General features: G+C 36.6%; 1 protein-coding gene across 1 annotated transcript in view; it reads right to left on the bottom strand.

The window, feature by feature from the left end:
• Positions 1 to 1723: 1723 nt before the first annotated feature.
• The window catches only part of Pkn2 (protein kinase N2), a 114463-nt gene continuing 90733 nt past the window's right edge, over positions 1724 to 25453 (bottom strand). The window contains exons 15-22 of the mRNA XM_042692257.1: positions 24997 to 25088; positions 16271 to 16447; positions 13459 to 13521; positions 9937 to 10013; positions 8453 to 8595; positions 7165 to 7272; positions 4345 to 4425; positions 1724 to 4250 (exon numbers count right to left, since the gene is read on the bottom strand). Of these exons, the coding sequence (XP_042548191.1) occupies positions 4047 to 4250; positions 4345 to 4425; positions 7165 to 7272; positions 8453 to 8595; positions 9937 to 10013; positions 13459 to 13521; positions 16271 to 16447; positions 24997 to 25088 (945 nt within the window). The 3' untranslated portion in view covers positions 1724 to 4046. The remainder of the gene's footprint in view (positions 4251 to 4344; positions 4426 to 7164; positions 7273 to 8452; positions 8596 to 9936; positions 10014 to 13458; positions 13522 to 16270; positions 16448 to 24996; positions 25089 to 25453) is intronic.

The following is a 25453-nucleotide window of genomic DNA, read 5'->3' as shown; positions in this document are numbered from 1 at the left end:
AGAACTCAAACTAGGGTTGGGAAGGTGGCTCAGTGGTAGAGCGCTTACCTTGCATGCATGAGGCCCTGGGTTTGATTCCTCAGCACCACATAAGCAAAAAGAAAAAAGCTGGAAGTGGCACTGTGGCTCAAGTGGTAGAGTGCTAGCCTTGAGCTGAAGAGCTGAGGGACAGTGCCCAGGCCCAGAGTTCAGGCCCCACAACCGGACCCACCCCCCCCTGCAAAAAAAAAGAACTCAAACTAAGACCTAAAAATTTAAATCTACAGGAAAATACATAATAAACTCTGGGAGTTATTTAGGCACAGCTAATTATTTCCCAGAAAATAAGAACTGACACATGGGACTACATCAAATTAAAAGTTTTCTGCATGGTAAGGAACAATAACCAGAAACAACAGACAACCCAAAGAATGAAAGAAAATCTTCCCCAGTCACTAAACAGGTAAAGGATTAAAATGCAAAATATACAAAGAGCTAAAAAAATTAAACAACAGAAGGATAAATAATCCAATTAATAAATGGGCAAACAAATTGATCAGACAGTTCTTAGAAGGGTAAACAGCTAACAGATGCATGAAGAAATGTTTTTTTATTCTCAGCCACAAAGAAAATGCAAACTAAGATTCCACCTCATTCCAGTCAGTCACAATGACAATCAACAAGAAAACAATAAAAAGCAAACATTAGCTGGTGTGTGTGTGTGTGTGTGTGTGTGTTCCATAAACCCCGTTGGGTGTGTGTGTGTGTGTGTGTGTTCCATAAAACCCGTTGAAGGGCAAATGCAATAAACCACTATGGAAATTAGTATGGAAGTTTTTATAAAAACCCTAAAATAGACCTACTTTATGATCTTGTCAGACCACTGTTGGGCATATTTCCAAAGGAGTATCTACATAGAAGAAAGATACCTGCATAAGCATGTTTATTTATTGTATTTCTGTTCACAAAAGCTAAGTTGTGGTTCAGCTGAGATGCCTAACAACTGATGAATGGATGAAGAAAATATGATACATATACTGTGGAGGATTACTCAGATATAAAGAACAGTGAGATTTAAGTCTTTTGCAGGAAAGTGGATGGAACTGGATATTGAACAAGCCAAACCAAATATTGTATGCATCCACTCATTTATGAAAGCTAAATCCTAAAGGGCATATGTTTATGGATATAAATATACTGATGTGTGTAACTGCATATATATACACATACATATGTGTATGTACACACAAATGTACATACTTACAATATTCACACACAGGACATGATCTGAACTATGAGACTGTTTAGAGGACTGAGGAGGAGGGGAGAAACAAAAGGGAATGACTAAGGATGAAAAATAGCAAAATATACTGTATATAAAGAGGCATAAGGAATCTCAATGAGAGCTACTGACAAGGTTGGGATGGGGAAAGAAAAGAAAAATTTCATTAAAGCCTCAATTTGTGTTACAGAGAGAACATGGAATATTTTAAATTTTTATCATATTCCATTTGCAATTTTTAAGTAAGACTAAAAAAATTGCACTGTTCTGTGTCTATTGATTGTGAGCCATCCATAAATATTTACTGAATGAAAGGACTATTGACTATACAGAAGTAAAATATGAATTTCCCCATTTTTTCTCAGTAGATAATATGTTTTGAATTGTTATGTGTTTACACTTCCCCAGCCCAAAAAGTACTAGCTAAAAGGTTGCTTTTTTATAAAAAGATCTTGAACACAATAAAGCTAATAAATACTTTAATTACTAGTAAATTTTTAGAAGGAAATAATAATTAAAACCAAAGTTATATATTTCAATCTATTTAAACTTTAATTTGTGCATTTGTGGTAATTTATGACTGCAAAACACTTTTTTCTTAGAATGACATAAAAAGGCACATTTCATTTGAATGCATAGTGTACCAATCTAAAATATCCTAATATCCTTACAAAGTGCTGAGCAGTCACATACATGTATAGTAATACCAAAATATATTTACATTCTTAAAATTTTCAGTATCACTAATATATATATATATTTAAAACTACAGAAAAAATTAGTGCTTTCTTTAGCTTAATTATGTGAATATATCCCACCCTCTAAATTTTTAGTGATTGACTTCAATTAAAAAATTTCTGTACATTGTGTAGTTATAAAACGCTGTCAGTTTTTAATGTTAAAAGTCCACTTTAGACATTGCTTTGTATGCATAATTCAGAACCAGCAAAGGTGAACAAACTGTACCTCAAAAGTATTTAGTGTTTCATTTTAATTTGTATCAACACTGTTAAACTAAAGCCATACAATTACACTAAATTCCTTATTATCTTTTCCAAGGAAATTAGCCGGCATTTTAAAGTAACTTTAAACAACGTATTATTATTTTTATAAATTTGTCTCCAAAAGGATCTTGGGTAATAATCAATTTAGAAGGCATTATCTCTGCACACATTTAATTGTTCTCAGAGCAGAGTAAAAACATGCCAATATAACCTAGAAAGGCTTAAATATATAAAAATATTTTAAGCTTACCTCTTCATAAATCAGTATTTGTTCAGGTTTTTCTCCGTATTTAAACAGTTTTAAAGAGATGAGCTCACTGTAATTTGTTAATTCAGTATAGTTAGTTACCAACTTGATATTCCTGAGGTATAATAACTGTAATATGCTAATAAGCACAGGATCAAAGATGCTATTACTGAACTGGGGAAAACAAATGAAATCCTAGACTAGAAGGGGAACCAAATAAATTGATCACTCCCCCAATTCTAGGCAAGAGAAAAAGTCATGATTTACAAAAGGACAGCCAATAAAGGTAATTAAAAAACCACAAATCTATCTACTGAAAAGTTGTAAAAAGTATGTGATCAAATTGTTTTTGAGACTTTTGAGGTACAGCTTTAGTGTTATAATATTTTTTATAAAATATAGACTGTTTTATCAAAAATACTTATACATTCTGTTACAATATATTGCTTTTGCCCTCAGTAACTGCCAATATAAAACCTGGATCCAGTGGCCCAAAAATGTACAAATGCACTTAATATAAATGCTGTAGTTTGAGGTGTCTGCTTGGCCACTGTACAAAAGTGATGAAGTAGTGAAATTAAATAAGCCTACAACACAGAATACATTACAACCTGTACAGATACATGTTCACAGCATGTATGTATACAAAGAAACCAAGATATAGTTCCCTTCTACAGCAGACACAGAATAAGATGACCTAGGGTGATATTGTAGAATGCATATCAAAAAAGGGATTTTCAGGGTCACTGATTTTGGAAAATGACTGGACATACTTGGTGTTTACACTTTGAGATGAGTATCACATACAATATATTGGTTCTCTTTCTTAATATTTTAAGTAAATGCTGATGTTCCAGTCTGTCAGCATCTTTAATAAAAAATTATTTGGCAAGTAGCTTTGTTTGAAAGCTCTGTTACATAGTTGGTAAAGATAAGGCAAATAAAATTTTTTCTCCTGATAAATGTAGAAAAGTTACAAAAGATAACAATTCATTGTGTTTTTCAAAAAGATCAAGCCATCAAAGGTGTATAAACTGTCACTATATTTTGTTATTATAGTAATTTCTTTAAAAAATTAAGAGCATTGCCTTAGACAATCATATTTTATGTGAATCATAATAGCATTCCAAACACTACTAATTCCATTCTGAAAAAAAAGAAAATTAATACTCCTTTCACTTAAGGCAGGCTTATGGTAATGATAGGGAGAGACTGTGAAAGAGCGTCTGTTCTTCTTTTTAAGAGTAATGATCCAAAAGTATTTATTTGTAATGGATTTTCAAGACCAATTTTCATTCAGCCTAAATGCCATGAAACTCTTTCCAGTGCTCAGATTCATGTTGAAAACACTATGAAGCCTGTTTTCAAGAAATTATTAAAATAGTACTTTTGCACAAATCTTCATGTGTTTTCTGAAAACAAAACAAACCCATAGAAGCTGTTGGTGGCACAGAGAGCAAAAGAAGGGATGCTATTTGTTAGAGGTCTTCTTCTGAGTTAAGTCAGTCTGCTTGTTTTCACAGTGTCCAGGAACTTAACACCAATCAGCAATGTAGTCGAAATCTCTGAACATTTCTTGTTCCTCTTCCGAAAGTATCCTTGGTTCTCGAGGTGGAGTAAGAATAGGTGCTTCTGAGGTAAATTCATCATCAAAATTACTAACATCTTCCCGGCCTCTGATGGTAGGTACAAATGGAGGCTTGACTTTTTTGTCTATTAGGGCATTCCAATCAACTAGCTGTATTACAAAACACAAAATGACCAGGCTTACTACTCGTAATTGTGCTAGAGATATCCACATATATATTTACATAAAAATCTTGAATTCTTACCCGAAAAAATGGGTGCTTTTTTACATCCTCTGCATCCTTCTCACCAGCTCCAAGGCGCCTTTCTGGATTTCTTCTTAACAGCTAATATAGCAAAACAAAAAACCAGTTAAAACCATTAAAATAAAATAAACTTCAGATTGTGTCCAATCTGAAATCATTAAGTTTATTTTTATTCTACTTTATTTTACTCTTTACTTCTCATTACAATATTTGAAAGGAGTAATAACAAGTTCTTTGCCCTTGAAGAGGTTTCTTTTATTCAATGATTTCCTTCTGTCACTCTCTCTCTCTCTCTTCCTTCTTCATTATCCTATGTGATATGGTGCATTTATTGGTTTACATATATTAAACTGTTAAATCATCTTTGTATTACTGGAATGAAACCAACTTAACTAAATCAAGGTGTGTGATCTTTTTAATGAGCTACTCAATTTGAGTTACAAATGGTTCCTGATTTATTTTTTCTTTTTTAAAAAATTTAGTGCTGTCAGCTGGGTGCTGGTCGCTCATGCCTCTAATCCTAGCTACTCAGGAGGCTGAGATCTGAGGATCATAGTTCAAAGCCAACCTGGGCAGGAAAGGCCAAGAGACTTTTTTTTTTTTTGGGGGGGGGGGGTCTGGTTGTGGGGCCTGAACTCTGGGCCTGGGCGCTGTCCCTCAGCTCTTCAGCTCAAGGATAGCGCTCTACCACTTGAGCCACAGCGCCACTTCCAGCTTTTTTCTTTTTGCTTATGTGGTGCTGAGGAATCGAACCCAGGGCCTCAGGCATGCAAGGCAAGCGCTCTACCACTGAGCCACCTTCCCAGCCCCAAGAGACTTTTTTTTGGTTGGTTGCAAGGCTTGAACTCTGGGCCTGAGCGCTGTCCCTCAGCTCTTCAGATCAAGGCTAGCACTCTACCACTTGAGCTATGGCGCTCTACCACTTGAGCTATGGCGCTCTACCACTTGAGCTACGGCGCCACTTCTGGTTTTCGGGGTGGTTTATTGGAGATAAGAGTTTATAGACTTTCCTGCCCGGGCTGGCTTTGAACCGCTATCCTCAGATCTCAGCCTCCTGAGTAGCTAGGATTACAGGGGTGAGCCCTGGCACCCAGCCCAAGAGACTCTTATCTAATAAACCACTCAGAAAACCAGAAGTGGTGCTGTGGCTCAAGTGGTTGAACACTAGCTCTGTGCTGAAGAGCTGAGGGACAGCGCCCAGGCCCAGAGTTCAAACCCCATAACCGAAAAAAAAAAATGGTGCTGTTATATTGAAAATGAACTATATAATTTGTGTGTGTGGGGAGGGGTGGGGGGGCGGTTATGGAGGGGGGAAACTAGGAGAGTGAGGGAAGGGGTGACATTGTCCAAAAAGAAATGTATTCTTTACCTTACTTACGTGACTATAACCCCTCCGTACATCACCTTTGTAATAATAATTTTAAAATGTTAAAAAACATTGGTGCTGGTAGTGGGTCTTGAACTCAGGGCTTATGTTCTCTTGATCAGCTTTTGCAGGTGGCTGTTTACCACTTGACCTGTGTCTATGTATGTCAAAGAGACTAGTCTATATTTGTCTTTTATGGATGTACATTTGTCCAGTTTTAGAACAAGTTAATACTGGTTCCATGTGACCACTAGGGTACAATTCTTTTTTTTAATTATATTTTTTTCTATTTATTAAAGAAATTAAAATATTAAAGGTTTATGTAACATACAAAAGCAAAGTTTTCTCACATTCTTCAGTAAGATTTGAGTATCTAAATTGATAGTTAAATTTTTTTTGTTATCTCCTTCTTTTTATTATCCCCCTACCATCACTTCCCTCCCCACCTCCCCAAGTCCTCCATCCCCCTACCCCCGAAATTCTAAAATTTGTTTTCAATATAGTGTCCTGTACATCTCATCATCACAATGGGTCAGCCTGCATCCTAATTTAAGCGTTCTGCAATATCCCTTCTCCTCCCCAAATTACAAATATATATATAGAAGGTGCAGAGCACCAGCATCAAATCCAGTGAAAACAGGGGTTATACCGTGGGGGGAGAACATAGAATAGAAACAAAAGAATCACATAGTGTATTGTAAGTACATTAAAAAAAAACACTAGCAAGAAAGAGAAGAAAAAAAAAAACCAAAACTCTTGTGTCTCTGTCTTGAGGTACATTTTGGTTAACATTATCTCATATAGTCGTATGTACATACCCTTTAATCTACTCTGCTTGTCCTAGACACATGAGACCTATGTTTCTTTGGGCCTGGTTTACTTCACCTAATATGATTTTTTCCAAGTCTTTCCATGTGCGTGTGTGTGTGCGTGTGTGTGTGTGTTTGGTTCCATATCTTAGCTATGGTAAATGATGCTGTGATAAACATGGTTGTGCTGGTACCTTTGGTATGACCTTGTTTGTGATCCTTTGGGTAAATACCCAAAAGTGGGATTGCTGCGTCATAAGGGAGCTAGCTTATGTGGAGTCTTTTGAGGGACCTCCACATTGCTTTCCAGAGTGGTTGAACAAGTTTACACTCCCACCAATGCAGTAGGTTTCCCTTTTGGCCACATCCCCTCCAGTATCTGTTGTTATTAGATTTCTTGATTGTAGCCATTCTAGCTTGGGTAAGGTGGAATCTCAGTGTTGTCTTGATTTTTTTTTTATGGCTAGAGAAGTTGAGCATTTCTTCATGTGTCTATTGGCCATTCTTATTTCCTCTTTAGAGAAGTCTCTCTTTAAGTCTTTACCCATTTGTTAATCAGGCAGTTGTTTCTTTGAGGATCTGTTGTTGGGGGATTTAGTTAGGGTACAATTCAGCTAAAAAAATTAGCTTAAATTTAGTTCTTACCCTTCTCATTATGGAAATGGCTTCTGTAGATAAGAATCTTGGATACCTTACTTCATCATTTACAATACTGTCGAAGACTTCCTCTTCATCATCACCAGGAAAAGGAGACTAAGAAGAAATATTTTGGGGTAAGTTAAAATAATTTTTGTTGTTGTTGATGCTGGTTGTGGACCTTGAATGCTGGGCCTGTGTGCTGTCCCCCTAAGCTTCTTTTGCTCAAGGTTAGCATTCTCCCACTTGAACCACACCACCACTTCCAGCTTTTTCTGTGATTAAATGGAGATGAAAGTCCCATGGACTTTCCTTCCTGGCCTGGCTATGAACTGTGATCTTCAGATCTCAGCCTCTGAATAGCTAGGATTACAAGCATGAGCCACTAGCAACCAGCAAAATTATTTTTATTCAAAGTATTTTTAATACAATAAAAATGTTACCTTTTCAAGGTACAATTAAGATTCAAGACATGAAAAAAAAAAACAAAACCAACCTAGTAGAGTAACAACCAAAAAGTATTATAAGAGGTCAAAACGGTTATGTATCTATTTCCCAAAGGCTATATATTCTTACTGAAATCTTTATATTTTATAGAATCATAGATTTTTACTGAATTCCATTCAGTAAATCACTTACTCATCTACCTGGCTATATTTTAAAACTGTCTATTGGACAGTGGGGAATATTTAGATACATGCTTTGTTTTCGAAGTCAGTAGCAAGCTAGATTATAGACAGTGATTGCACTAAGTGGCAGCTATTGCTATTGAAAGGAGTTCAGAAAGCACACATTACTATGTATATTTAATGTTCCAAATTCAATAGCCAGGGCGCTTAAAAATTATAACTAAGCTGGGTGCCAAGGCTCACATCTATAATCCTAGATACCCAGGAGACAGATCTGAGGATCAGGATTTGGAGCCAGCCTTGAGAAACAAGTCCAACAGATTCTTATCTCCAATTAACTAGTAAACAGCCAGGTGTGGCTCATGTGGTAGATAAGAGTATAGCCTTGACTGAAAAAGCTAGTCTCCTACAATTTTCCTATAGACTTGATCAGATACCTAAACATAAACAACTGTTTTCAAAGCATTTAAAATATATTACATAGATAACATAAAAATGTAACATAAACTAGTAAAGATGCCATAGGACAACCAACTATTAGCTTATTACAAACCTTTCAAAAGGTAAGTTCACTTATGCAGAAGACATATGGGGTGGCTTTACATATGACATGCTTTGTTCTTTCAATCATCTTTCTCTTCCCCTCTTCCCTCTTCCCAACTGCTTACCTCACCTACGAGCATTTCATATATAAGTACACCAAGGCCCCACCAATCTACAGCCCTTGTATATGATGTTTCTGTTAATACTTCTGGGGCAAGGAATTCAGGAGTGCCACAAAATGTGCTTGTTCTATCTCCATATCCCATTCCTGAAAAAGATAAAATCTCAATTATGTATTTGCAAAGAAAAACTAGCATGAAAATTAGATGCTATGCTTATGAAGCAGAATTAAAGTTGTTATGCATGGAGATCAAATGCAGACATACAAAAGACTTTTTAATACAAGTGTAAAGGAAACTGTGCAGCAATGCATAGGAATCTTATGTTAAAAAACTAGCAATGAAGAGCAGTGAGATTTTTTTTTTTTTTGGTTGGTCGTGGGGACTGAACTCTGGACCCAGGTACTGTCTCTCAGCTCTTCAGCTCAAGGCTAGTGCCCTACCACTTGAGCAACAGCACCACTTCCAGCTTTTTTTTTTGTTTCTGTGATGCTGAGGAATTGAACCCAGGGCCTCATGCATGTGAGGCAAGCACTCTACCACTGAGCCAACTTCCCTGCCCGAGCAATGAGAGTTTAAGAAACAAAAGCATTCATAACAATAAGTGTCCAATACCGAGAAATCCAATTAAAAAAAATTTTAGTGGGTGCAGTAATTAGGTCAGTGAATACATGGTGACACACATTAACGAGGTTCATTCATGGATTGTGCTACTTATTTTTGAACCTTTACTAAATATGGTACCAAGCACTGTTCTATGTGCTATTGGAACAAAACTGATTAAAGAGCTATTAATGTAGAGAAGGAAGAGAGAGAATGTTCATTACAATTAAATGTAAAGATAAGTAAATCTTACTTGTAGCATATTGAATATTATGTTGCATATTAATCTGCAATAGTACTCCTGAACAGGAAGGACTATATTCATTTTATAGATGAAGAAATGGATGCAAAGATTCAAAGCAAGTTTTTCAAAGACATACAAGTGAGTGGAATAGCCAATGTTGAAACTTAAAAAGATGGTTTTAGGTGTAAGCCCATCAACTTTAATTATGTTTTGTTATGTGAAATCTGATTCAAATTTCCTCAGCTTATTTACTTTTGAGTGTACAGAAAACATTCTTGTGATAGTTACATATCTATAGATTTTCCAATTTAAATGTTAATAGTTCTAAAAAGCTGGAGAAAAGTTATTAGGCTTATGTAATTTGCTCTTAAGAGCCCAAGGAGAGTAAACAATTTGGTGCTTAAAACTTTAACTTTTAAGTGACAAAAGTATTAGTCATAAAAGAGAATCTTATTCTTATGTTATGATTTCTGAAAGCCTAATTTGTATCCATAAAGTCTTGGTGTATAAATTAGGTTATAGGAAAATTAGTTATTTTATGAAGAATAAAAATAAAAATACGTTGTTTCCACACATAAATCTGAAAACTACCAAAGTACAAAGGAAATATACTTTATTAAAAGAAACCTTAAAAACCAATTACCTTCTTTGCAAAGACCAAAATCAGCAATTTTCACAAAGCCCTCTGTATCGAGCAACAAGTTATCCAATTTCAAATCTCTGTTCAAGATGGAAATATTAAAAAATGAAACAATTCAGATCACATAGTAAAAAAAAAAAAAAATCAACAGGAACCTAATTTTCTCTTTACTAAGAAAAAACCTTCCAAGTTATAATTTGATATTTAAATGCTGTATCACATTATGTTTTTATCTTTTTATCAAATTTATTGCCCTATAATAATATGGTTTCTGTTACTTCGTTATATAGAAAAGAATGTATTTTTCAAAGAAATGTCTTGTCTTTTTCAATATATATATTAAAGAAAGGTTTCAAGTACCTTTAACTCATATCTATTACTAATTTATTATTTGTGATCATCTGATATAGCCCAACACTGTAGTTTTTCAATATACAATCATAAGGAAGAATTAAGCCAACAGTATAAACAAGCTACCAGAAAAGATTCCCTCCTTGTACCTCCTGCTTCTGCCCAAGGTACAGGGAATGAATTCAGGACATTCTACCACTTGAGTCATGCATCCAGTCTTCTTTCTTTTTGTAAGGTGATTTTTGAGGTAGGGTCTTGATTTTTTTATGCCCCAAACAATTCTGGGCTTTTGAGTTTTGTGTCTTTTCCCCCACTGTCTAGTACATCTAGAGATTCAGATGGACTTCTACATAAACCTTTCTTTAGTGACAGTGCCGGGGCTTGAACTCAAGGCCTGGCATTGTCAGAGCTTTTGTGTTCAAGGTTAGCACTCTACCACTTCCATTTTTTTCCACTTTCAACTTTCTTAGGTACTTAATTGGAGATAAGTCTCATGAAGGGCTGGGAATGTGGCTTAGTGGTAGAGTGCTTGCCTAACATGCATGAAGCCCTGGGTTTGATTCCTCAGTACTACATAAACAAAAAAACCTAGAAGTGGTGCTGTGGCTCAAGTGGTAGAGTGCTAGCCTTGAGCAAAAAAAGAAGTTCAAGGACAATGCCCAGAACCTGAGTTCAAGCCCAGGACTGCTCCCCCACCTGCTCCCTCTCCCCCCCCTTCGTCCCCCCGCCCCATCTCATGGATTTTCCTGCCCAGGCTGGCTTCAAACTGTGATCCTTAGATCTCAGCCTCCTGAGCATCCAGGATTACAAGTGTGAGGCACTGGTGCCCATTCCTGCTTCATAAACTTCTGTTAATGGTCTGGCATCAAACCACAACCACCTGCCTCCCACCCCTGCATCTCTGCCTCCCAAGCTAGGATTATAGGCAGGCTTTCTACCACTTGAGCCATGCCTCCTGAACAGAGGGAACACTTAACTTTCTAAAAAGAATAATTGGGGAAAAAAGAGAAAGCTGAGTACAAATTAAGCCAGTTGAAATATTTCATCCTTTAAGCTAAACAGAATCATGAGGAAATCCTCATCTTGAGAACATTATTAATTGGTACTAGTTTCCCATAATTTGCTTTCTCTTGAGCAGTATTATTCAATCTAATATTTTGTCAGGTGTAGAGCAGGGCTATTCAAAGTGTGTTAGAAACTAGTTACTGGGCTATGCACTATTTGTTATGATATGCAATTTAATAAAGAGCTATGCCAGTATTAAAATAGATTGTGTCAGCAATAAATTTTAAATTCAAATGATAGCAAGAAGACTGTGTGTGTATGTGTGTGGGCGGGGATGGGGGGGGAGGTTAAGAGACTGGGCACTGCTGTCTTTTAGCTTTTTCACTCAAGTCTGGTACTCTACACTTGAGTCATTAACTCCACTTTTAGCTCTTTGATGATTAACTGTGGTAAGAGTTTCACAGACTTTGCTGATAGCCTTAGTGTGGTCTAGTTTTTGGTCATTTGGGTAAATGCCTCAGATCTCAACCTCCTATGTAACTAAGATTACAAAACATTTTGGATACAGTCTGTGAGTCTATCTGTATACTTGAGACCAAACCACAGCAAGTGTTCTGCCACTGAGTTCCACACTTGGCTCTAGAGACTTCTTACCAAAATAAGTATTATGGTAGTTTGCACTCTGGCATAAGCTACTTATCACATGAGGAGCATCTCAAGTAGTATAGAGATTTTCTACAGTGGATTGTTTACATGTAAAACATTCTCTAAAATGAATATTGTTAATGAAATCTGTCATCATAGGTAAACTCATCATTTCACTGTTTTTAACTGTACATACTTTTTGTCTTTTATTTTTTGGTACTGGGGACTGAACCCAGGATATTGCACTTGCTAGGCAAGTGCTTTGCAACCACTGCTGCATTGGTTCACCCTTTGTCCCACCATTTCTGTGATTACCCTTCCCTTCCCCAAATCAGATAAACTTATATATAAGACAAAGGGTACAGAAATAAAAAACACTGACAACAGGAAATAAACCAAAGGAGAAAAAAAAAAAGAAATAACAAAACAGCACACTAGAAAAACCTCATTTCCATGTCTTAGAGGTCATTTTGATAAACACCGTTTTATATGTTCATGTGCACATAGTTATTGAGCTCTGCTAAGAATATCCTAGACATGTTCTAGTTATTACAAATGAGGGAAGCCATGCATCTTACGTTTCTTCAGGTCTGGTTTACTTTGCTTACTATAATTTTTTTCCAAGTCTTTCCATTTCCTTACAAATGGGGCAATGTCATTCTTTCTGATGGAAGCATAGAATTCCATTGTGTGAATATACCACATTTTCTCAATCCATTCATTTACTGAGGGCATCTAGATTGATTCCAATCTTAGCTATGATAAATAATGCTATACTAAACATGGTTGTGCTGGTAGCCTTAGTGTGGTCTAGTTTGTGGTCATTTGGGTAAATGCCCAGGAGTGGGACTGCTGGGTCATAATCTCCCAAAACAAATCACCAAAGAACCAACAATTCCATTAATAAGTGGGCTAAAGACTTAAAGAGAGACTTCTCTGAACAAGAAATAAGAATGACCAATAGACACATAAGAGATGTTCAACATCTCTGGCCACAAAAGAAATGCAAATCAAAACAACACTGAGATTCCATCTCACCCCAGTTAGAATGGTTATTATCAAGAAAACTAATAACAAATGCTGGAGGGGATGTGGTCAAAAGGGAATGCTACTACACAGTTGGTGGCAATGTAAACTTGTACAATCAAGCACTCTGGAAAGCAGTATGGAGGTTCCTTAAAAGACTATGACCCACTCACTCCTGGGCATTTACCTAATTTTACTATTTTTAATTAGGCAACACGCAGAAGATAAAAAACAAAGAAATTCATTCTGAATTATTATATTGGTCATATATCTTGCAATGATGGGGGTTAACTTTTTAAATTTCAAATAGTTGCACAACAGAGTTTAAATTTCACATGTCCATTTATTTTTGTAATGCATCTTGATGAGTGTTATGCCTTCATCATTAGAGCTCACTTATTACATGAAGGAGAAAACTAAGAAAATTTCCTTTTCAACTATCTTTAATTCTATTTAACACCAAAGGAAACTAGTAAAAACAATAAAGACTTTACTTACCTATACACAATTTTGTGTTCATGTAAATATTGCAACCCAAGAACTACACATGCAGCATAAAATCTGTTTGAAGAATTAAATCAAAATAAGTTTAATAAAGTTCACTGCACTTGAATTCTAGTTTATATTTTTGTACTTCAAAGGCTAACTCTGTGGTTAATTAAATCTACAAATATTTACTTAGTCCTATATACAACACATTATCTAGGTATTAGGGGGTGAAACTTTCAAAAGGGAGGATGAAAAGTACAGTCTTGATAATGGAACCCATTAAATTTGCCTGGTAGATTCACTGAGGACCTTAGAGAAGACATGGTATAGTGCTGTGATGGGAACTATAATGTGTCATGAGAATGGAAAAACAGAGTCAAAATTAGAAGTTTCACTAGGGAAACATAAGGTGTTCCCTAAGAAAGAAAAATAACAGAGGAGAGAATGGCAAAACATGTTTGACAACTAATAGTGAATTTGGTGTGGTTAAAAGGATGGATATAGAGGGAAGAAGACAGACTGGATGCAGGATCTTCAATGTCTTATTATAGATACTGAAGCTTCTTTAAGTGATAGGGAATCAAACTACATTAATCAGGAGAGAACTATCACACTTATGTGAGCATACTCTAATAGTAGTGTAAATGTTGGGAGTAGAAATAGGTAGAAATTAAGGAGAAAAAGAACAAATTTTAGGTGTTCGTGACAGTGCGGATGAAAGATACATGACAAGAACATCCAATGTAGTAGGAACAAAGAACTTAAGAAAAGATTAGAAATAAAAAAAAAAAACTGGCATGATAGGATAGGGTGCTTCATTAGGTAGTCAGGAAGAGCAGGAAGAGGAAATGGTAAGAGCTAAAGATGACTGTTTGGCTCTTGAATACGGGTACTACTGAGTTTATGGTTTTTCAGTTTTAGCAATATTAGAATTCGAGCTCAGGGCCTTGTGCTGGCTAGCCAGGCATTCTACAAGTCCAGCCATGCCTCCAGTCCCTTCTCCTTTAGTAATTGTAACAGGATCTTCCCTTTTATGTCCAGGGCAGCTTAAATCATGGTGCTCCTTTTTATGCTTCCCATAGTAGCTAGGGCAATAGGCCCATGCTACTACTCAGCTTTTTATTGGTTGAGAGGGGGTCTTGCAAATATTTTTCCAAGACTAGCTTAAACTGCAGTTCTCCCTATCTCAACCCCCAAAGTAGCTAGGATTATAGGTGTGAGCTATTGAACCTGGCTTGAGTTTGTATTAGTATTATTATTTGGGTATATTTTGGAGACAGAATAAATTGTACTTGCAAATGGATGTTGCGGATGAGGAGAACAGAAGATCATGAATAACCCACTGTATTTTGGTTTGAACAATACATAGGTAGTATTGCTGTTGAAAATATGAAGACTAGGGGCTGGGAAGGTGGCTCAGTGGTAGAGCGCTTGCCTTGCATGCCTGGGGCCCTGGGTTTGATTCCTCAGCACCACATAAGCAAAAAGAAAAAAAAGCCGGAAGTGGCGCTGTGGCTCAAGTGGTAGCGCGCTAGCCTTGAGCTGAAGAGCTATGGGACGGTGCCCAGGCCCAGAGTTCAGGCCTCACCACCGGACCTCCTCCTCCCCCCCAAAAAAAGAAAAAGAAAATATGAAGACTACACGAATAGCAGGGCTTGGAAATTTTAGGTAAAGCAGGGAAGAAATGGCAAAAAAACAGGGTTCAGTTTGAGATTATGAGATTCTTTTTATCCTTACAAATGGAAAAAAAGAACTGAAATTATAAATTTGGTAAATAGCAAGTAGGATTGTAGCTCTTAAGACTAGTTCCCTAGATTCAAATCCTACCTCTAGCATACAAGAACTTTAAAATTGAGAATAAGAAAAATAATAGACTGTACATGTATCTGTATTGCCGATACATTAATTTTAATCTCGTTAATTTTAATCTCAATACTATTACGTTTTATATATTGATTAAACAAAAATTTAAAATACTATGAAATTTTACAGGTACTAAGGGAGTTTACAGTAAAAAGTCTGCTTTCTACCTTTTTTGGAAGCAATATTTATATATATAAGGATCCAAAATCTCCAATGTTTGAGCACCAACAGATACTCAAAAAGGTTTGGAATCAGGCATGGTGATATATGCCTTTAATTATAGTACTCACAAGTCTGACATAAGAGTTTTGTGAATTTCAGGCAAGTCCGGGTTACACATTAAGATTGAGCCAAACATGGCTACATAGAAAGACACTGTTTTCAAAATGTTTTGGATTTTTTTTATAAGTTCAATCAGTAAAGTCTTTTCAAATTTCAAAATCTGAAAAAACTTCAAAAACCTGTAATACTTTCAGTCCCAGCCATTTTGGACAAGATACCCATCTACACCAATTCCCCTTATGTTCTTTTGGAGATAGGGTAAGGACAAGACACCAAATATTGACATATGCTCTTTTAAAAGGTAAACATAAATATTCTATATAATTATCTAATACAAATTCCTTAGTACTTTTTTTAAACTATGAATTGAATATAATTTTTAAGGTAATAGTCCTGGGATGTCATTCCCTTAGAGGGGAAAAATCTAATAGTTAAAAAGAAAAAATATGTTAAAATGAATCTAAGTTGTACATTCAAATCATCATATATGACTTAGATTAAGTCATGAGATTTTCAATATGGACAACCGAGTTAATAAACAGAAAAAGTATATGGCAAATAATACATAGCGACTCATTTTCCTTTCAGAAAAACTTTTGTCATAGAGAGTTCTTTTTATCCCAGAAAGAAATCAGTCATGGAAAAATCTCAGATGAATTGTCTAAAGCATACTCACACAGCTCTTGGTTCAGAAAAGACATCAGTATGAATGTGCATCATTAGGTCCCCACCGGCAGCATATTCCATTACAAAGCAAACATGCTCTTTGGTTTGGAAACATGCAAAAAGGTTCACCAAAAAGGGATGCCTTACACTATTCACAGTTTCAAAAATTCTTTTTTCACACATCAGGCTGTAAAAGAAAATATTGTAAAATTAATATTTTAAAACAATTCTAGGTGGAAATAACATTCATTATAAATCACTGAACCTAAAAATGAACAGAACTTTTAATTAGTATAATTTCAAAATGATAAATTATAAAATTATCAAAGTGTGTGTTGAAATATATGCTCTGAAAACTGTCTTCTGGAATGTAGTACAATGTATTAATAGAAACTAAATTATGCATAGTATGACAAAGGTTGTAGGGTTCACCTTAGTAGTACCAAAGAAACACAACTAAATGTTGAGTTCATTTTAAAAATGAAAAAGATTTAATGTTGATACCCAGGTTCCATTGTGAATGAAATGAATTTGGAAAACATTTAAGAATTATATTTGTATAATACTTCATAGAAGGAGTATAGCATTTTCAATGCTTTATTAATATAGTGTTTTCCAGGTTATAAACTAAACATCTGTTTAATACTAAATACTGAAAAGAAACACAGCTATTACGATAGTGTCATTTTTTAAAAAAGAAATTCAGACAAGGATTATGATAAATTGATCACTCTTACTATGCAGGAAGTGCCACATTCTATATGATTTCCTACTTAATTTTATTTCCTTTCATTTTATTCTATTACTTTATGCAGTACTGGGGTTTGAACTCAAGAGTTTCTTACTTGCTAGGTAGACACTCTACCATTTGAGCCATATCTTTGACCTTCTGTTCATTTTGTTTTGTCTGTCTCCTGTTTTTGCTTCAGATTAGATTCTCCATCCTCCTACCTGTTGCTTTCTAAATACTGAGATAACAGTCAAGTGTGACCAGACCTGACTTACTGACTAAGATGGATCAAAGTTTTTTGCCTGAGCTACTCTTGGAACTTGATCCTTTCAATCTGTTCCTCCCAAGTAGCCTGGAACTAAAGATGTATGCTACTGTATCCTACATAATTAATTAATTACTTTTAAGACAGAGTCACAGTATGTACATGTAGCTCCAGGTAAGACTCGAAACTCACTAGGTAGCCCAGGATGGCCTTTAACTCATGATCCTCTGCTTCAGCCTCCTGAATCCTGGCATTGCAGGTATAAGCCACCACATTCAAACCTATATTAAAAGTATGACAAGGTTGGGTGCTGGAACCTCACACCTGTAACCTTAGGGACTCAGAAGTCTAAGATCTGAGGGTGTGGTTCAAAGTCAGCCCTGACAGGAAGTCTGTGAGACTCTTATCTCCAATTAACTACTAAAAAAACCTGGAAGTAGAGCTTCAGCTGATGTAGCAGACAGAATGCTGGCCTTCAAAAAAAAAAAAATCTCAGAGACAGCTTGTAGGCCCTGAGCTCAAGTCCTAGGAAAACTTACATTGCATTCTTCTCAAAAATTGTGTCAATAATCTAATCTTATTTAAAACTTTAGTATCATTTATCTGCTGGAAACAGCACAAATGTAATTTCTCTTAAAAAGAAATATCTAAGATCCAGCTGTACACATAACATCTGACGTGAGTGTCTAAATGGCTTATTTTACGTCAAAATATCTAGCCTCTTCTATTGACAAATTTAATGTGTTTATGTCTTGTTTCCCTAAGTGACTAGTTTCATCTTAACAATTCTGGCAAACTTCCTTCAGTGTTCACACCTTCGATAGAAATGATAGAAACTTTTTAGTCAGCAGAAAACATTTCCCCTAAGGCTAAAAACCTCAGAATTACACCAGACAGACTTGTCACCTATTAATTTGTTCTATAATACAAAAATGTATTTCCAGTTTTACTGGGTTTAATATGAACTTGTAAGAACAGAGAGCTGAGTGGGCAGGATTAACAATAACGTGGGTGGTGGGAGATATGATTTAGAGCAAGTGCTCATGCAACGGGTAAGTGACCTATGTATGATTTTTGTACATGGATTACTCTGGCTTTGACACATGATTTATGTTCACTTAAAAAAGAGATTGATTTGAAAGTATCTATGATCTATGTAAAGGACAACTTTCAAAGTAAAATAATCCAAACTACAGAAAGAAAATTTAGACTCTGTAAGATAACTGTCGTTAAGGATTAAGTATTCTAGAAATATCTACTAAACAAATAAGCAAACATATAGAAAAGGATCCTCTGTGTGTAAATGCTAGTCATACTTACTCAATAAGATGAATCATAAGGATGGCAAGTTTAAGGCCAGCCTGGACTTAAATAACAACACTCTATACCAAAACAAACAAAAATAATACTAACACACAATCACATCAAACTTAATGGGTCTACTAAAAAATGAGCTAGAATGTAAATATAAAGGCTTTTGTTCATTTACAATTACTTTAGTTTGGATTATTTTCTATTTATATTTGCAAGTAATATTTTACTTAAAAAAAAAAAAAAAGCTTTGATTCAAAGCCAGCCTGAGCAGAAAATTCCTTGACATTCTTAGCTACAATTAACCACCAAAAAGCTGGCTGTGGCTCAAGTGGCAGAGTGCTAGTTTTAAGGAAAAACTCAGGTACAGTGCCCAGGCCCTCAGTTCAAGACCCATGACACACACACACACACACACACACACACACACACACACACACACACACACACACACACACACACACACACACACACACACACACACACACACACACACACACACACACACACACACACACACACACTCCCCCGCTCCCCCCCCTCTAGTCTGCTGGTTATGGTAGCAAATTCTTGAAAATCACTGCACCCAGGAGGCTGAGGCAAGAGGATGGAGAATTCAACATCAGCCTGAGTTGCATAGCAAGATATAGTCTCAAATGAACAAACAAAAACTAATCTCTAAAAGATCAGGGTTTTTGATTTTACATTAAAAAATAATAAATCTTTACCACTCCTCTTCTTTTTTTTGTGCTGAAGCCTGAACTCAGGGCTTCTCACTATTGTTTAACGTCTTTTAACACTGGTGCTATACCACTTGATCCACACCTCCTCAAGTTTTTAAAAAAAACAAGAAAACTCTTTCTCATATTCTTCAGTTATAGAAACAATAAATGTGGTCTTCCTATCTAAAACTATCCAGAAAGGATTTTGCTGAATAGTTATAAAATATTCTGAGTGCCATAATGAATGCTGGTAATTATGTTTTTGTGTGTATAAGGAGAAGATTAAAGCTAATCTTTGATGTCACTTTCAGTTTATTTATATATGGAATAACAGAAGGGTCAAATAGTTTTTCCTTTTCTGGAAGAAAAGGTTTAATCCAGATTTGTAAAAAGCCGCTTAAATGGTTTGTGTTGTTCCTTAATAGGAAATCGGTTGGAGGTTGAGCACTGCTAACCCCCAAAAACTAATTCCAAAATGTTAAAAAATATATACAATAGACTTTGAGAATAGATGTGATGCCACAAATCTTAATAGTTCAAAGTACACATTGTACAAAATGTGCACTAACTCTTAAAAACAGTTATATTAAATTACCTTCTGGCTTTGTGTATGAGGTTTATATGGAACATGAATGTTATATGCATTTGCAACTGCATTGCATTCCTGTGATATCTCTGTGTATATGCAGATATTCCAAAATCAGAAATACTTTGGTTCCCAAACAAGATAAGGGTTATAGTTCACCTATATTACTGTCAATCCTGATGATTTATACAGCTTTTTACTACATTTTTACTATGTAGTACAAAGTCTTCCTAAAAGAACAGATGCATAATAATAACAATAGCATAACTATCAAGCTAGCTATGATTTACATCCCCATAATACCAACTCTTATGAGGAGGAGGCAGCAGAACAATTTTGAGTTTGGAGTCAGTCCGGATACAAAGTATGACCTTATTGTAAAAAACTGAAACCAACAAAAAGTCGAAACAATACTATCATGAAAAATGGAAAAGAAGTCTAGGTCAGAGGATGGGGCTTAAGCCAGAACATGGTTATTGTCTCTACTAAAAATGAATCCAGGCTTTAGAAATAAGTTGATAAATGACTGCAGTTTTCAATGGCCACAATTCCTAGTGACACAGAAATAAAACAATGTCAAGTTGACACCTCTCTCCCCCTGCAAAAAGACCCAGGAAAACAGAAAGATTCAAGATGGAGAAATAAAACTCCCTCTTGGAGCAATATGAGATAGGCAGGAAAATGAATCATTTAAAATTTCTAGCATTTCTCGAGAAAAGCAAGAAAAAGAATTTTTTAAATAGATTTCACAGGGTCTCACTATGTAGCTTAGGCTGGTTTGAACTCAAGACCTTTTATGCCAAGGATTACGAGTGTCACGGCACATAGTCACCTATCCCAACTCTGAAAACCACTGACAGCTTGGACAAAAAGCACTAAATGTAGCAATTTAAGTCAGTAAAACGTACACACACATGCAAAAAATCAGGACTAGAAAAATTAGTATTTTAGTAGATTAGGTCAGTACTTTAGGATTCATTTCCTTATATGGATCCCAGAAGTATAAGAAAAATACTACTGAATACTGTATCAATGAAAGCCTGTGTAACAAGGTACTTTATACAATAAAGTGCATATTAAAAATTTTTTTCTTATCTTTTTTATGGGCCCTGATAGGTGACCCTGCATCCTTCACAATGGCATCGAACATGAAATACTGATATGCAGGCAAGTGACTTGGTCAAGCCAGCTCACTTGGCCTGTGACTCAGGAACCAGAAAGATGTTCTCAAGCTGTATTCAAAGGTTTTAAGTGTCTCTGCTGAGATAGTACTTTCAACCCACTCTCAGTTACTCATTTTCAAGTGTGCTCTCATTTCCGTGTTTGAAAGATCCATTCTTTTTAACCCCTTAGTGTGACACTGAGTCAGCCTGACCCTGAATGTGCCAAACAATATATGGAGCCCGGAGGCAGGCCTGCTGGAATATTGGTGATGAACCTGGTCCCAGCCTACCAGAAAGGCTCTCTCTTCTCTGTTGGAAACTTCCTCCATAATTACAGAAGTGGGGGACAATGGAGCAAGTGCTGGATATTCTGTTTAAAAAGTGAGTGTTCCTCTTTAAACCCAGAGCTGCTCAGCCCCTCCTGGCTGAGTTGTAGAATACTTAACGCCTCTCTGAACCTGTTCATTTCATTGGAGTATTCTCACTGGCGCTTAGCATGAGACAAAGAAGTACACACCCTGACTAGTTCCTTAGTACTGGCCTGCCCAGGACATTTCCCTCAGAAGTTACTGGAGCCTCAGAAGTCTGCTTACTGAGAGGCTAGGATTATAGCTATGAGCCCATCCACTGCCTATCCACAGTGAGAATTTTGGAGAATTGTGTTTCATAAACTTCTAGAAGTGGGTTGTGAAGATCAACTTGCTCCCAGTGTTCTCCTCCTTCTTCCCAACATGCAAGTCTGCAGACAGTGGTCCTGCCAGAAACGGGCTATGCGAGGCTCAGGATGAGGAGGAGGGCAGGCTATCACTATTCTTATCACCAGTCTGCCCACAGCACCCTTTGTCCCATCTTCAGTAGGTGGATGGACTTCTACCCTAATGATTTCTGTGAATGCAAGAACTGAGACACCATAAAAGAACTCAGGCACTATGCCATACTCCACATACCCTCCTCAGACCTGCTACTCAGCCTACACATTCTTCTTGATGAGCTGGAGGAGCTGGTGAAGAATGAGACCAAGAAAAAGAGGAAGAAGTCTTTGTGTAGGCACCTCAGAGCTTGTAAGTAGGGATGGAGCCTGGGTCTCTAGGGATGATCCTGATTGGCCAGAAGCCCCTCTTATCACCCAGCTTGGCAAAATGTCCTTTTATGATATTCTCTGCCAGGCAATGTTGTCTTTTTGAAAGTACCTGCGCATAGTCACTCATCAGAAGAACCCTAACTTCTCATCAGTGTACTGTCCAAACTCAAATTCTACAGCTTCCTCCATTAGATTCTCATGGAAGTTTAATCCCACCTTAACTTCCAGAGTCCACTCTAAAAATCCTTTACCTATTTCTATTCTCAGGTTTCGGCCACCATATAGCAGCTTCTCCTGACATCCAGATAAAGAACACAACGGGAATGTCAGGGATAGTGATGGATGGAGATCTGGAGCCATCACTGGACTCCACAAAGCATGTGCATGTAGAGGAGTTGGTTCAATTTGTAGAAAGACCCAAAAAGGTTTTGAGTTGTGTGGACATCCCGCTGGTTTTGAACCCCACATGTGACACAGATGAACCTGCAGGTTCCCCAGACAAAAAAGATGATGATACATAATGTCTTCCCCTGACTTTTCAGCCGACGTAGGTCAGCTCTGAGTGAGTCAAATCAGCACTCCTCTTGGTGTGTTGGATAAAGTAGCACCCGTGGGGCTAATGGAAAACATCCCCAGTCTATGTTCAGGAGAACCAATAATTGAGGCCCAAAAGGTAGATTCAGTTGAGGAAAGTGAATCTGTCCTGCTACAGGAAAACCAGTCTCCAGTTAAGGTATCAGAATCTGCCCCTCTCTCAACTCAGGAAGAAAATCCAGTCTTTAATGAGGAGGTATATCCCTTTGAGGACTCTGAGGTACAATTTATTCCTTAAGACAACTTAGAGGCTGATCTAGGCTTAGAGATTCCCTCCCTACTCCCTGGGAAAATCTTTTTTTTTTTGCCCTGATTGTTGTGAGATGTTCATTCTATTTATTCTTCTAAGTTTATTAAAATGTCAATGTTTATATTATGTTGTACAATTCACAAATCCTAAATCTGGGTTTTTTTCCACCTACAATCTTATGCCCCAGACACATGGCTCCTGAGTGGGGTAAAACACAGAGTGACCTAGAGCTGTACAAGAGAACCTACTGGATATATAGGAACTGTTAAATGCATAGGGACTGACAAGGAATCCAGGCCATGGCTTCATGGAGTGAGACAAGGATGCTATAAAGGGTCTAGATCGTAGTAGACCAGATATCCTAGTAAGGTATTCTGTTAATTGGGGCAAATGCCAGAGTAAATTTAATATGTGTAATTCTTCCAATAGTGAGTTCAAGTCTGTATACACATCCATCATGCTTTGTGCAAATATTTATGAAAATTTCACTTCAAATAACATCAAAAATCTACTTTGGGGAGAAAATATGTATAGTGAAAAATAAAAGCCATCTTCAGTAGAAGAAAGGTTTACATAGATGGACAAAGACATGCCATGTGTAATGGCCCATCTCACTAATTCTAGCTTCAATAATGGCCCATTCTAAGGACAGAGGCTCAAAGCAGCCAATAATGTCCATATTTATGAGTCATTTAATATTACATTCTTACTCCAATGTCATCTTTATTCCCACAGCCTTTATGCTTTAATAACTTCATCAAAGATATAGCTGGGTGCTGGTGGCTCATGACTGTAATCATAGCTTCTCAGGAGGGCTGAGATCTGAGGATCATAATTCGATGCCAGCTCAGGAAAAAAAGTCCATGAGACCCTTACGTCCAATAAATTACACCAAGAAAATTGGAATTGGAGCTGTTGCTCAAGTGGTAAAGTGCTAGCCTTGAGCAATAATGCTCAGGAATGGCACCCAGGCCCTGAGTTCAAGCCCTGGACCAGCATTAAAAAAAAAAAGATGTATGAACAATGTACAGTTGTGAAATTCTTTATAAGGTAAAAGGAAAAAATGATTTAAAAAAAACAAAGAAATGTACTCATTACACTACTCATGTAACTGTAACCCCTCTGTATAACATCTTTACAATTAAAAAACAACAACAAAAACCAAAAAAAAAACTAGGGCTGGGAAGGTAGATCCGGGGTAGAGTGCTTGCCTTGCATGCATGAGGCCCTGGGTTCAATTCCTCAGCACCACATAAGCAGAAAAAGCTGGAAGTGGTGCTGTGGCTCAAATGGTAGAGCGTTAGCCTTGAGCTGAAGAGCTGAGGGATAGTGCCCAGGCCCAGAGTTCAGGCCCCATGACCAACAAAAAAAAAAGAAAAAAAGAAGTGCATTCCAAAAAGCATATACTGTAAGCCAGAAGCTGGTAGCTCAAGCCTATATTCATAGCTATTCATGAAACTGAGACCTAGAAGATCAGTTTGAAGCCAGCCTGGGTAGAAGTTCTATGAAACTCTACTTCTAATGAACCACCAAAATGCTAGAGTAAAATTATAGCTCAAGTGGTAGAGTGCCAGCAAGAAGCAAGAAAGCCAAGCAAAAGCTGCAGGACCTGGGTAAAAGTCTCAGTTCTGGTATACACACAAATACATACACACAAAAGCATAAGATATTAACTATTCACTTAACTAAATATTATGTATAAATGATATTTTATTACCTCATTTTATCAGCCATATGAAATGAAATGGAATCAACTTTACTGAACCACAAATGAGTAAGTTTCACATAAACAAAATCTGAATTAGTTTGCACTTATTTCTGTGTTTTTCCTTGGTATCCGTATCTTCTAACAAATTAATTGTAGAATGGGGAAAAAGTGACTAGAGAGTATTAAAACAGTATTCAATTAATGTGTATGTCAAGTATGATTATATTAATATTACTATGAAATTAGTGACTCTTACTGTTGTAATATTTGCATCAATTCCCTTATGTGACAACTTCAGAGCAACAATTTCATTTTAAAAAACAAACCTGTCTACTTCGTCTCGAGCCACAATGTCTCCTTTCTTTAAGGCTTTAATAGCAAACATCTCATTTGTGTGTTTATATTCAGCCAAAAGCACCTGAAATGAGATTAAAATAATAATTCCCATTGCAGCATTATTCACCATAGCTAAGATGTGGAACCAACCCAGATGCCCCTCAGTAGATGAATGAATCAAGAAAATGTGGTACACACACAGTGGAATTCTATGCCTCCATCAGCGCGCGCGCGCACGCGCGCACACACACACACACACACACACACACACACACACACACACACACAGAGTGGAATTCTATGCCTCCATCAGCCCCATTTGATAGGAAAATGGAAAGACTTGGAAAAAATTGCATGCATAGGCCCTGGGTTCAATTCCTCAGCACCACAGAAGCAGAAAAAGCCTTAAGTAGCACTGAAGCTCAAATGTTAGAGCACCAGCCTTGA

This window comes from Dipodomys spectabilis, unplaced genomic scaffold (genome assembly GCF_019054845.1).
Source record: "Dipodomys spectabilis isolate Male_0828 unplaced genomic scaffold, ASM1905484v1 ptg000148l, whole genome shotgun sequence".
Lineage (NCBI taxonomy): Eukaryota > Metazoa > Chordata > Mammalia > Rodentia > Heteromyidae > Dipodomys > Dipodomys spectabilis.
Note: the sequence above shows the minus strand (reverse complement) of the source record. Positions and strands in the feature narration are given on the sequence as shown.